The following is a 14835-nucleotide window of genomic DNA, read 5'->3' on the forward strand; positions in this document are numbered from 1 at the left end:
AAACCCCTATACCGATCTTCTTGAATCTTGGCAGGTTTCATGCTCTCAGCAGAGGCTACCATCCCTGCAAGTTTCATCCAAATCAGACAAAAAACAACAAAGTTATAGATATTTCATTGACTTCCCCCATTGTACCCTATGGCTGGATCTCCGAGGTGGCTCCGAAGCTTTGGTCGGATTGAGGCGGAAACCCGGTCCGGAGCTCTGGATCAGATCACTTTCATGCGAACCGGCCAGATCCGAAGCTGGATCGGATCACTGCCGACTCTCACAGGCCTACGTCTTACTCCCCAAGACATGACGAACTCTGCAACTGTCCTGGCCTTCTGGTCTATTTGCACAGATTTTACTGCTATAAAGTATCACTTGTAACATATAACAAAGTCAGTCAGCTAGTCAGTTGATGCATATATTTAAAGAAAACTAGAAGGCATTCATACTTGTTTTATAGCAAAATTATTATTTAAGAGTATTTTTAAGCTTCAGTTAGACTCTTCCATTTTTTTATAACAAGGTATTAATATACTTGTAATTTAACACATCTTCTCCTTATGGGACTTATTAGCAGTTTAACTTAACACATGGGTGCACAAACTCAGCAGATAAGATGACAGAAATTACAAGTATTGTATGCTTAAAAAAATAATCTAGATGAATGATGAAAGATGTCAGAGAACTGCTAGACCACATCAAACAATGAAAACACTACTAGAGACAGGCTATTTAAATATTAAATAAATATCTAGAATTATTGTAGAAAGTTGAACAGCAGATGTAATGGAATGTTATTTTTTCTAATTTATTAATACCGTAATTACGGACTCTGTACCCCTGCTAAAAAGACCATTTGTCTTGGATTGGATATTTCACTAGTTTTTGGTTTTTTCCTGCACTAAATTTCAGATATTGCCTTTAACTGGTAAGCTAAAACTTGTTTCAGGCATAGTTAAGATGCTTATAGAATGATTAAATATTGGGGTTTTTTATCTCTGGTTTATAACTGTCTTTTTAGGATAATGTATATGTTCTGCTGATAAATTAACTGATGTCACCCAGCATGGTTGATTTTTAGAAAAAAAAAATCTGTTTAGGGACATTTTTAATTAGCTTCAGGAAATGACTGCAGTATTTCGAAGATTACTTGAAAATCTGCCTTGTAGTAGTGAGGTCTTCTGCATGGTATTCATACGGTGCAACGGAAACATTTGTAAGACACCCCCTTACCATTTCTAAGGAATGACTCAAAAACATGTATGGCTAATTAACAATTTGTTCTTGGAGAGAATTATTTTCTAAAATCAGTCTTGCTAGGTAGCATTACTTAATTTTTCAACCAAACATTTACATTAGACTAAAAAGGCAGTTACAAAAATACAGACACATATCCAGGTGTATGTGGCTGTGCACATACATGTGTGCAGAGACACACACGGTTGCACATGCACACACTTGCACATAAATAAATACAGAAGTATATGTACACAAAGAATACAAAAAGAATAAACTAGAAACATAATTACTTACATGTTTGAAACAGCTAATGAAATCAAAGTATACAGCATGTTAATGAAAGTTAGCAGCTAGGACAAAATTACTGTATCAGGGTTGTCAGAGAGACAGCAAAAGCACATTCTATAGAGAGCTAATGGCCTATAGTATTGTTGTATGTATATAGTTATTGAAGCAAAGCTTCAGGATTCCTACCTGCAATAACATTAGTCAATTTTAATTGCACTTCTGCTACTTGGCTACATTAGCAAGCCATAATTTTTTCCAAATTATTATGTGGCACTGAATCATTTAGTTTTAAGAATAAATACAGGTATTTGTACATGACAGTTGAGTGTTCAACATTTAAAAGTAAACATTTGTTTAAAAACACCACACCACGCAAAATAATGCCACAGGGATTTCTTTTTCTACATAAAGGAAATATTGAGATCTCAAATGCAGTGTGGTATCAGATAGTAATTTTCTTATTTTTAAATCAAACCAATATTGAAAGTGTAGCAGGAACTGAACTAATGTAGCTGATGTTAACATAGAGTGTAATAATAGGGAAATGTAACCATGTTAGTCGTGTCCTGTAAGCAACTTGAAAACTCCATTTTGTATCCTTCTGTTTGACATAAATGAATGAACTTTGCATAGCCTTTGTGTATGAGTGTGTGTAAAAGGGTGAATGGTAAGATACTGGCATATTGATGGGAGAAGATTTAACTGTTTACGTAAGCAACACTGCACCAAATGTAAGTTACCAGTCAGTAAACTAATTAATAAATGGCTGAAGAATCTCTTTCAAGCCTATGGCACAAGGAAGATAACAAGAAGGAATGCACCCATCCTGCCAGATAGGCAGCAAGAACACTCCAAGGCTGAGAAGCTGAAGATTAAAAAACAACCACAAAAACAGAAGCTGGGTATGGAAAAACCCCAAAGCACTGAGACAAAGGATACCAAATCCCTATAAAAGAAGACTTCAAAAATGCTGGGTGAGTCTCTCTCTCAACTGCTGTTTTGTCAGAGCACATGTCTGCTTCACCCAGCTCCAAGCTGTTATCTACAGGATCTCTCCCTCTCACAATAACCGCCCTACCTGCACCTTCTCTCAGTAAGGCTGGGGCCGGCCACCCAGTGCTGTTATTGAACAACTGCTGCTGGTAACTATAATGTCTGAATGGTTGTTTTGTGTTTGTGTGTGCCTGTGTGTAAGTTTTGTGCATGATGATTTGTGTGCATCTATGTGAGTAGTGTGTTCGAACCTCTGTCTAATTCATGTAATCAATAAACGCAGTATTTTGCCTTATCTCGCTTTATAAGGTCTTGCTTGTGATTTGAGCAACTGGCAATTTGTGTAATAAAAGGAAATCCAACATTACCATTTTCTTATAAGTAAATGCATGTAATGGACTTACTATTTTTCATTTTTGTGGGTTTTTCCCCACAAATGGGAATTTAGTATCTGAGAATAGATTTTTATATTTAGCATTCAACTAGATATTTGTAGTTTAGTTTCTATTCACTTACAGCATTGCAAACTATTATCTTAAACATTGGCATTTACTATATAATCCACACAGCAAACACTGAGATTCAATGGCACCCTGCATATCATCTTGCTTTGTTGCTCCTTTGCAGCTTCCACTCTTGCCTTGGCTTCCTGCAATCTCTCAGTGGTATTTTGAAAAAAAATTGACTCTATAAACTTCTTCTCTGCCAAGCTTTGTTTTTGCAACATCGATTTCCTGGAGAAAAACAAAGGAAGACATTTAAGTCTTTTTACATAATTTACAGCAATTCAGATCAGCTGGGCAAACTTTGAGAACTTGTCTTTAAGAGTTAGGCTCTTACATATGGCATTCTTTTTTAATATAAAACTTATAAATGTGTGTAGTTTCTCTCTTTATTATTATATCACTTCTTTAACCAAGTAAGCATAGCTTATCTGCATGCTTTTTCTGCTTTCCACCACAAATGTTTACAATGAAAATTCAGTTGGTTTTTTTCATCCTAACTATTGTCGGTATCACCTAGTTGTATTATGCTTTTTTTGCAAAGTATTTTGCTTGTGAATATCTTTGAGTAGGAGGACGTGGGCTAATTAAATTCACTTTACTGGTCATCTCCTAAATCTGGAATCTGACATATTATAACAGCCACCCCTCTTTTTTTTAACTCTTTCCTACAGAAGAAAAATGTTATATATTTAAACAAACTAAAGGAATAGATTATACTCCTTCCATGTGAAGTTCTCTTCCAGTGCCAAGCCATGAACCTCAGAGGTGAACTAACTTTAGATTGTCCTGGGGTTAAACCCAGTCTAGCGAATGCCCATACATGAAAGCCCAGCCGCTCAGCCCACCCCGAGGGCTGTGTTAGTCCTACCTCCTGAACCAGATCTTGACTGAGCTATTTTTAGCCCCACAATTATCCTCCCCCACCAGGTGGATCTACCAACACTCACCTGGACCCACCAGCCCCCAAATTGCTGCCCTTTCCACCCATGGACCCACAAGCTCCACCAATCCTCCCAGGCCTTCCCCCCCCATCCAGAAGTACTCACCTTGGGCTGCCTGCACCACTCCTGGCAATGGCAAACACCTGCATATGCCACTTCCACTTAAATTAAGCCACTTAAACTTAAGACAGATACCACAAATGCCTGTTCATGCCCAAAGACCAGAGGACAGCATCGTTTGGTTGTCACAGAGTGTTATGACAGGATAGATTGAGCATCAGCCACAAAATGACCATAAAGTGGATGAGAACACTTCAGCTGACAGGAACTATGACTTCCTTATTTGCCTATAGGAACAGTAACTGGGATTACAGTGCAACATCATCCACTGCCTAGGCACAGGTTGTGCTGGGTACTGGATTTCAACATATGAACACCACCTAAACCACTGGGACCAATCTTCTGCCTCAGGTGTGCCATGAGTTAAACCCCGTACCCTAGTTTCATAGTTGGTAGGGTAGGAAGGGACCTGAGCAGAACATCAAGTCCGACCCCCTGCCACAGCAGGAAAGAGTACTGGGGTCATACAATCCTGGCAAGATGTTCATCCAGCCTCCTCCTAAAGACCCCCAGGGTAGGAGCCTGCGCCACTTCTCTTGGAAATTGGTTCCAGATCCTAGCCGGCCTGACAGTGAAGTAGCACCTCCTGATATCTAGCCTGAATCTACTGTCTGCCAGCTTGTGACCATTATTTCTTGTCACTTCTGGTAGTGCTCAGGGGAACAGGGACTCTCCCAATGCCTGCTGGTCCCCCCTGACTAGTTTGTAAATGGCCACTAGATCCCCCCTCAGCCTTCTCTTATGGAGGCTGAACAGGTTCAGGTCCCTTAGCCTCTCCTCGTAGGGCCTGCCCTGCTGACCCCTGATCATGCGAGAGGCCTCTCTGGACCCTCTCCATGTTGTCCACATCCCTCCTGAAGTGCGGCACCCAGAACTGGATGCAGTGCTCCAACTGTGGCCTGACCAGTGTCGCGTAGAGAGGGAGGATCACCTCCTTGGACCTGCCTGAGATGCATCTGTGGATGCATGACAAAGTACGGTTGGCCTTCCTGACCGCTTCCCCACACTGTTGGCCCATGTTCATTTTGGTATCAATGACTCCAAGATCCTTTTCTGCCTCTGCACTGACAAGAAGGAAGTTCCCCAGCCTGTAGGTATGCTGCTGGTTCTTCCTCCCCAGGTGCAGCACCTTGCACTTGTCAGTGCTGAAACCCATCCTGTTCTCATCCGCCCACCCCTGTAACCTGTCTAGGTCCAATTGCAGTCTATTCCTCCCTTCTGGTGTGCCCACTTCCCCCCATATCTTAGTGTCGTCTGCAAATTTGAACAGGGTGCTTTTTACTCCTCCGTTCAAGTCGCTGATGAAGATGTTGAACAGTGCAGGCCCGAGGACCAAGCCCTAGGGGACCCCACTGCCCACATCCCTCCAGGTCGAATAAGACCTGTCCACCACCACTCTCTGGGTGCAGCCCTCCAGCCAACTAGTGACCCATTTGACTGTGTAGGTGTCGACGCCACAGTCTCCTAGTTTCTTAATGAGAATGTGGTGACAGATAGTGTCGAAGGCCTTCCTAAAGTCCAGAAAGACTACATCCGAGCTACACCCGTGTCTAAGGAGTTTGTGACCTGGTCGTAGAAGGCCACCAGGTTGGTCTGACAGGACCTGCCTCTAATGAACCCATGTTGGTTGCCCCTAAGCATGATCTCCCCTGCTGGCTCCTCATGGACATGTGCCAGGATAATTCTCTCAAAAGGCTTACCCAGGATTGAGGTAAGACTGACTGGCCTATAGTTTCCTGGGTCCTCCTTTTTTTGAAAATGGGAACCACATTGGCCCTTTTCCACTCCTCTGGCACCATGCCAGAGCACCATGAGTGCTCATAAAGCCGTGCTAGGGGTCCTGCAACGACCTCTGCTAATTCCCTCAGCACTCTGGGGTGGAGATCGTCAGGACCTACTCATTTAAATACATCCAGTCCCTCCAGAAGTTCCCTGACTAGGTCCTCACTGACCCTAGGTCTGGGTGCGCTTCCCCTGGGTCCTATGGGGGTCCCGGTGGGTGGGGGGTGACCCGGTCACTGCTCAGAAAAATGGAGGCAAAGAAATTGTTAAATAGGTTAGCTTTGCTGTCTGGTGCAACAACCAGATTTCCTAGCGTGTCCTGCAGAGGCCCCACGTTACCCAGTACCTTCTTTTTACCCCCTATGTATTTAAAAAAAGGACTTCTTGTTGTCCTTGATCCAGGTAGCTAGTCCCAGTTCCATCTCTGCCTTGGCCTTCCTGACTGCTCCCCTACAGCCCTGAGCAACTGAGGTATAGTCCTCCCTGGTCATGGCCCCATCCTTCCATTCGGTGTACACCTCCTTTTTAGCTAGATGTTCCCGTATACTTTTGGTGAGCCATGGCGGCTTTTGCACCCTCTTGCCCCCTTTGATCCACGTTGGGATTACCTCCCTTTGGGCTTAGAGGACCGTCTCCTTAAGAAACGACCACTCCTATTAGACACCCGACTCCCCTCCCCTCCCGGACCTCAGTGCTTCCCCAACTATTCTCCTTACCTCATTGAAATCTGCCCTCCTGAAGTCCAGGGCTGCTGCCTTGCTGCAGGCCTTTGCCACCTTGTGCTGGATGGTGAATTCCAGCAGGCGATGATCACTGTCGCCCAGGTGGTCGAGCACCCACAGACCCCTCACCAGGTCATCACCCATGGCCAGGACCAGATCCAACAAGGCGTCTTTCCCTGGTGGGGCTGTGCACCCTCCCTGAGTTCCACTCCAATCCCCTTCCCCTGTCCAATCTGTTCTGTGTTCTGCTGTGCCCAATGCTCTCTGACCAATCTGTTGCTGTGCTTTATGTTCCCTGTCCTGTGCTCTCTGTCTGATATGTTGCTGTATCCCCCACTCCATTCCTGACCTGCCATGTGCCACACGCACAAGGTTGCCCATGCCACTTGTGGTACCTGTGCCTCAGGTTGACCACCCCTAACCCAAATGAATCCTCCAGTTACCTCCAGAATGATTTAAATGTGCTTTTATGAGATTTAAGAGCAGAGTACCTGTTGTTAGTTTCAACTGCTTATTGTTAACTGGAGTGGAAAAAAATCTCTAGGCATGGGACGTGTATAATGTCCAGATATTTACTAGATTTGTCCTGGGTTTTGAACATGACTGCTACACAGTTCAGAAGGGCCTGAAATGTCTTTAAAATCATTTGAAAGGGTGCAAATGAATGGTGCTACTACCTCATCTAGTGAGAAACAGGACACTACCACAGGGACAGATCAGGACTCTTCCAATTACAGATGTTGTTCCTCATTTTCCTGTTCTTCCTGTTTATACCAGCCACCATATTTAAGCAATTCTACAAAGTTCTGTAAGAAAGGAGCCAATTCTTGTAAGAATCCATTGTGGTCAAGACTGTAAGAGGCTAGAGACATGGAGTGGATCTCATGTTGTTCACTCTCTATGACATCCCAAAGGTCTACGGCTCGTGACAGAACCTAGATTCCTAGGGACACAGGAACAGGAAATATGTGACTGTATTGAGGATACCCCCCTATTTGTACTTAGAAGAGGAAGAAAAACAAATTCTGTTTGTAATGGTGAGATTACCCTAACCAAATTGTTGAGATAAATGTGAGTCTGCCCCACCATGAGAGCTAATGGACTGGCAATGAACTGGGACTCAGAGCTAAAGAATGGGCTGGTACTGTAATAGTATCAGACTATTTCAGTCAATACTGAAACAGAAGACTATCTTACAGCTGGAGATACCAATGGTGAGTCACTGCAAAATCCCTCAGTACCAAAAATAATTTCAGTGCTAAGAACACTGGTGCCAGAAACATCTCTACCAGATTAGCATCACAGTCAAGGATATTGGGCGCATCAGCATCAGACACCTTGTCAGTACTAAGCGTATGGTATGGCTTAAGTGTGGACCATTGCCTGAGACTAGATCAGACATGTTTGTTGACCGAGTTCTGTCAGGATATAAAAGGAACCCAATTTGAATTACCACATGGCTAACTAGTCTAAAGCTCATAATGCAAAAGCAAAAACAGTATTTTATTCCTGGAATTTTTCCTTAAGTATCTTAGCATTGAAATGTGGCACAACTTATAAAAAGGGCAAACCCTTCTCTTTCCTCTGAAAGTGTTCTACATGGAGAACTTCCACACTACAGTATAGAGCAGGGTGAGCAAGGAGAAGTTCTCTCTGAATTATTAGTTTGTTATCTACTATCCTTTCTGCACAGAAGGAAAGAAATAACTATTCAGGCCACTGAGGTCCTTCAAGTTCCATGTTCTTCTTGCCTCAAGTGCATGTTCTCAGATTAGGTTCAAGGGACAGAGTTCCCTTAAGAAAGAAGTTAAAGATGTTCTTAAAGCTTTTCTTTATTTTGTGTTCCTCCTTCTATTTTATAGGAACTCTTCATTTACAGTACTGTAATCCAACTTCTGATCAATTTGTGGGGCTGTTTTAGTGTGACTTATCACAAAAATACTAAACATTCCATACAAAACATTAGAAGCTCTTAGCATTCCAATGAGCACAAGTATTTTAGTCATATCTGCATGCTACATTCATATTCACAATGCTAACAGCTAAAAAACAACATACCTCTGCTCCTGAAGACTTTTAATCAACTCCTTACATTTTTTCACTTTTTCTTTACATTCTGTAACAATTCTCTCTTTCTCCTTTACAGATTCCTTGCATTTCTTCATTCTGTCTAGTTTTGAGAAACTCTGTGTCAAGGCAACATGCTGAGTGCTGAACTCTTGAACAAATGAATACTCTGATGCTTTTTGTTTCTTTTTTTCTAGAAACTGAGCATGCCCCTCCCTAACATCTTCAATATATTTTGATCTTGTCACTTCACACTGTTGTAAAGCTTCCCGAATTCTTATATCATCTTTTTTGCACCTTATTTGAGCACCATGTTTTTTCTCCCAAAGAAATCCTTCAACATTGTGCTTAACTTTGTCTTTAGCATTCTTCATCTGCATAACCCTAAGTTCTTTTCTAGTTTGGATGTCATGTTGCTTACTCTCCTTATGAAATTTATCGATATCATATAGTGGTCCAAGTATTCCAGATCCATACATTTTAGCAAAAATCCTTTTCTCTATCCTGATTGGGCAATGCAGAGCTTTACTCTGGCAATTAGGATGAATACCAGAATGAAATCCATGTACAGCATGCCAAATTTCTTCTCCTTTCTTTTGAAATAATGGAAGTTTATCCCTCACTGAATAAAAATCTGCTCTACCTACTGAGAGCTTATTTTCTACCTGCTCCTCCATATTTGGTTTCTCCATGTCCAAGGAACCTACAAAATAAAGAATAAAATATTAAAGTTAGGATGTAATTTTTAATTAAAACTATTATTGTTCTTAATAGTTCAGTATTTTATTAGAATTTAATGTCTGCTGATAAGAATACTGTACTGAAGTCTTATTAGATTGAATTAAACACGATAATTCTTTGAAACTGGACTAAAACATTCTTGTCTAACTGAGACTGCACTAATATCTACCAGAGTTTGTTTATTTATCATACTTTAAGGTAAAAAAAAATGCCTTGGAATAAAAGCCTAATAAGAACATTTTATTGAAGTCAAAATTGCCATGTAAAAGTTTTAAAAAGTATTTAATAAACTACTATTCTTTTAGCCCTAATCCAGCTCCCAGTGAAGTTGATAGAAGTGTATCAATCAGCCTGAGAAGTTTTTGGATCAGAAAAGTATTCTACTACCCAGCAAAATACCAGTGGTATAAACCAAGGCAGCCACCCCAGGTGCTAACTTGGGGTAGTAGGAAGCAGTGCCATTGCAGCTTCACGATCATGCTAGCAGTCACAATCAGAAGTTGTCACTGCTTGTGTGAAAACAGCTAATCTTAGTGCCCAGTTGCGTCATTACACCCAAGCTAAATACAAATAAAATCTTTTCTGAAAGCTTCAAAAGTTCTTATATTTGTTGCTTTTTTTTTTTTTTTTTTAGAGACAGACTTTTAATTGACATTTTAAAATTGCAACATAAAAATGTAACTTCTTAAGAATACGATTATAAACAACTCCAGTTCCTAATCACATTTTAAATATATCCCTTGCCTGCATGGTTTAACTATATTTATTTCACTGTATCTCTTTAAAATTAAATGTCAGCATCTTGTGCAAGTTCCTCTATATTCAGGTCCACAACAGATTCTTTCTCCCTATTAAATTCTTAGCATAATGCTTTTCAAACTATTGTTATATGGTTTTATTTATGGGGAACTGTTTACAGCATAGGCATATGCAAGGCTATGAATTATTTTTGCAAAGGATGAAATGCAAAATTAAGCTAGTTTGTCTGTTTATCACAAAAGCCTTCTATTTCAAGCCTGCTACAAAGCCATAAATATTCTTTGTATTGCAAAGCATGATAAAAGAAGATTCAAACAACCGCAGCATGCAAAAAAAATGACAATAACTGTTTCTCATAACTTGCGAATGCTTTTTGCTCTTGCTGTTTTGTACTTTCTACGGATATCACTTTGGAGGTGGTATGAATAATTCTTCAGGAGCAGGGTCAAAAACAAATTAATAGTCAAAAGTGTCGCTGTGTTAAAAGGAAGTGATTTGCCTTGTGCCAGGTCACAAATAAAGACAGATGTGGCCTGGTGCCAAATTGACAGCAGTTTTTACTTAATAACTTATTGAGTCAAATTAGCTGAATTAATGGAAAAGGCATGGTCCTTGTTGAAATTCAGTCTGATCCAAAATGCTTTGCTGAACTACCATCACAGACTTCAGCAAGAATCTTTAACATGTCTTGATCTGTGTTTTTATTCAGTTGGAAACCATCTGTATGCACTAGTCTGACCATCTGTATGCACTAGTCAGCCAGGTCTGACCGTTCGCGTAGGTTCCTAGCTGAAATACAAGACCTCCACCTTATCCAGGAGGTGCACAGCCCCACTAGGGCAATGCCTTGCTGGACCTGGTCTTGGCCACTGGGGATGACCTGGTGAGGGGACTGCATGTCCTTGACCACCTGGGTGACAGTGATCATCGCCTGCTGGAATTCACCATCCAGCACAGGGTGTTGAGGGCTTATACCAAGACTAAAGCCCCTGACTTCAGAAGGACCAACTTCAACGAACTTAGGAGATAAGTGGGGGAAGCACTGAGGGCCCAAAAGTTAGAAGAGATGGGAATCCATGAGGGATAGTCATACCTTAAAGGGATGATCCTCCAGGCTCACAGTGTGACAATCCCCGAGAGAAAGAAGGGGGGTAAAAGTGCTCTGAAGCCCCCATGGCTCAGCAAAGGCATTCGAGAATGCCTGAGGGCCAAAAAGGAGGTGTACACCCGGTGGAAGAAAGGGTCTATCACCAAGGAGGAATGCTCTTCCTTGGCCCGTGAGTGTAGGAGGGCCACTAGGAAGGCCAATGTGGGGGTGGAACTCAGGCTAGTGACCAGGATTAAGGACAACAAAAAGTCCTTCTTCAAATACATTGGGAGTAAGAAGCGGGCACTGGGTAACGTAGGGCCCCCATTAGACTCAAATGGTAATCTTGTGGCTACGCCAGACAAGAAAGCCGAAATCTTTAACACGTTCTTTGCCTCTGTTTTCTTGGACAGGGAACAGGACAGCTCTCCCACCACAGGTAGGGGCAATCTTGGGGATAGCACTGCCAGGCCTCAGGTCTAGGCAGAAGTAGTTAGGGATCTACTGGAAGGGCTGGATGTTTTCAAATCTGCGGGCCCTGATGCCCTCCACCCACGGGTGTTGAGGGAGCTGGCGGGGGTCATTGCTGTGCCCCGGTCCAGTTGTATAAGTGGTCTTGGTCCACGGGCCAGGTGCCCAGAGATTGGAAACTAGCTAATGTGGTCCCCATCTATAAGAAAGGGAGGAAGGAGGACCCGGGAAACTATAGGCCCATAAGCCTCACATCAGTCTTGGGGAAAATCCTTGAAAAAATCATTAAGGAGCACATTTGTGAGAGGCCAGCAAGGGAGATCATGCCCAAGGGAAATCAACATGGGTTCATCAAAAGCAGGTCCTGCCAGACCAACCTGATTGCTTTTTATGACCAAGTAACTAAATCCCTGGATGATGGTGTCATTGTGGACATAGTCTTTCTGGATTTTAAGAAGGTCTTTGACAATGGTCTCTCACCCCATTCTCATTAATAAACTGAGTGACTGTGGTATTGATGCCTACTCAGTTGGAAGGGTCAAAAATTGTCTGATGGGGTGCACCCAGAAAGTGGTGGTGGACAGGTCATACTCGACCTGGAGGGATATGAACAGTGGGGTCCCCCAGGGCACAGTCCTAGGGCCTACACTGTTCAACATCTTCATCAGTGACTTGGACGAGGGGGTGGAAAACACGTTGTCCAAGTTTGCCGATGACATCCAGATGTGGGGAGAGGTAGGCACACTTGAAGGGAGAAGGAGGCTGCAATTAGAATTAGACAGACTACAGAAGTGGGCAGATGGTGATAGGATGAGGTTCAATGTAGATAAATGCAGGGTGCTGCACCTGGGAAGAAGGAATCCACAGCATACACACAAGCTGGGGAGCTCCCCCCTTGTGAGCACAGAGACGGAAAGGGATCTTGGAGTCATTATTGACTCCAAGATGAACATGAACCGCCAATGCCAGACTGCAGCCAGCAAAGCCAACCGCACCTTGTTGTGCATCCAAAGATGCATCTCAAGCCTGTCCAGAGAGGTGATACTCCCCCTCTACGTGACATTGCTCTGGCCTCAACTGGAGTACTGCATTCAGTTATGGGCACTGCACTTTAAGAAGGAGGGTTCAGAGGAGGGCCACCCGCTTGGTTGGAGGGCAAAAGGGCAGGCCCTATAAGGAGAGGCTGAGGGACCTGAACCTGTTCAGCATCAGCAAGCGGAGGCTGAGGCGGGATTTGGTGGCTGCCTACAAACTTCTTAGGAGAGATCAGCAGCAAATAGGAAGAACCCTATTCTCCCGAGCAGCACCTGGGGTGACAAGGAACAACGGCCAGAAGCTGCTGGAGAATAGGTTCAGGTTAGAGATTAGGAAGCACTATTTCACTGTCAGGGTAGCTAGGATCTGGAATCAACTTCCTAGGGAAGTGGTCCTTGCTCCTACCTTGGGTAAATTCAAAAAGAGTTTGGATGAACTCCTGTCTGGGGCCATGTGATCCTAACGTGTGGATCCAACCAGTGGCAGGGGGGTTAGACTAGATGATCTATTCGGGCCCCTTCTGACCCCTATCTACTATGAAACTAGTGCACCAAATGAAGCCAGCTATGTATGTCAGGGCAATAGCCAACAGTGAACTACACTTAGTTTTAATAGGGGTGGTAGTACCACTGCAAATTGCAAGGCCCTGCTTTCCACATACTAGTAGGTTTAAATGTGTATACCTTCTCCTACCATAGCCCATGCATTCAAGAGGTGATGTCACTTGATCCTGCTCCCCCCCTGGAATAATGCTTTACCTGATAGACCACTACCTGGCTAGTAAAACAAAAAAGCCTAAAAGTTCTGCCACTGGCAAAACAGAAAATACATTTATGAGGCAAACCATTCATTAAGGCAGAACATTCAACAAGAAGTTCCTCCTGACCTCACAGACAATCAGATCTAATTTCAAATGCCCTTGAGAGGAATACTTCACAGAACAAGAAAATGAGACAGTAAGGGCATTTATACACATATTTGTCTGCTCCGACTTGATTAATCGAGTCTGCTCTGCATGTGAGCTGAGGTGCCCAGTGCTGCATCCTGTGCATTTGTATCAATGGTGAAATGCGCATGAGCATTGAGAAAATGGCGGCAGTGCACTTTTGAACTAAAACACCTTCACCGCAGCAACAGGTGCTTTTAAAAGCACCCCACACTGCACTGCAAGCATGGGGTCACCCTAAGTCACCAAGGAAGAGCAAAAAACCCCAGAATTTTAAACAGAAGGAATCAAATAAAAATGAAGTAAAAACACAGAAGAGTATTCAATAGTTGGGAAAGTGGATAAGGAAAATAAAATGGGATTAATATATAAAAGCTGGAGAGAATCTGCCATGCTTGTTAGTGCCCTTTGCATAAACAAGCAGAGATAACCCCAGCAAATCACACTAGTACAAACAGTTGACAATCTAGGTTACATGAAAGTTTATTATCAATCAGGACTGCAATACTGAGACTGGGAAGAGTCTGCTTATGACATGATTTCCAACCCTCCCACCCTCTGAAAGGGTGGCTGGCTTAAAAACAAACCCCAGCTAGGGGCATATATGTTATTGAAGTGCTGTACAAGACTAGCACAATTCTTCCCAAGCCATCCATAGGGCAGTATTATGCCACATACTTCCCACAGGGTCTAGTGACTACATACTGCAATGCAGCTCCAAACAACTGTGCAATATATACAGAATACTTATATATTTTTTTTCAGACATGGAATTTAATAAGCATTCTCCAAAATCCTTTACACATGATTTCGAATTGCATAAGTGCATCACTGATCAAAGTAAGTTGTTTTAGGAAACCAAGGAAGATTAATTACAAAAACTCACAATATAGCTTTTTGAATAAGATAAAACCTCCTCTAAAATACCTTAGCATAATGAGAAAGAAGAAAGATATATTACTCCTACAGTGACAACTAAACAAACTGCAACACTATGTGCAGTCCACTTTTTCTGTAGGCAGATAAATATGCATAATAGATGGTAGTCTCATTAATAACATAGTGGTGCTATACCTCAGATTAACAATGCTATACTATGACACAAATTATCTTCATATTATGAATATAAAAATATTCTGAAACGTCT

At 42.4% G+C, this 14835-nt stretch overlaps 1 protein-coding gene across 3 annotated transcripts in view; it reads right to left on the reverse strand.

Annotated features, from left to right (window-relative positions):
- Nucleotides 1–395: 395 nt before the first annotated feature.
- The window catches only part of LOC102572637 (leucine-rich repeat and IQ domain-containing protein 3), a 68095-nt gene continuing 53655 nt past the window's right edge, over nucleotides 396–14835 (reverse strand). For all 3 annotated transcript variants that reach the window (XM_014593914.3, XM_059727942.1, XM_059727943.1), the window contains 2 exons: nucleotides 8641–9352; nucleotides 396–3245 (listed from right to left, as the gene is read on the reverse strand). In XM_014593914.3, the coding sequence (XP_014449400.2) occupies nucleotides 3047–3245; nucleotides 8641–9352 (911 nt within the window). In that variant the 3' untranslated portion in view covers nucleotides 396–3046. The remainder of the gene's footprint in view (nucleotides 3246–8640; nucleotides 9353–14835) is intronic.

Source organism: Alligator mississippiensis, chromosome 5 (genome assembly GCF_030867095.1).
Source record: "Alligator mississippiensis isolate rAllMis1 chromosome 5, rAllMis1, whole genome shotgun sequence".
NCBI lineage: Eukaryota > Metazoa > Chordata > Crocodylia > Alligatoridae > Alligator > Alligator mississippiensis.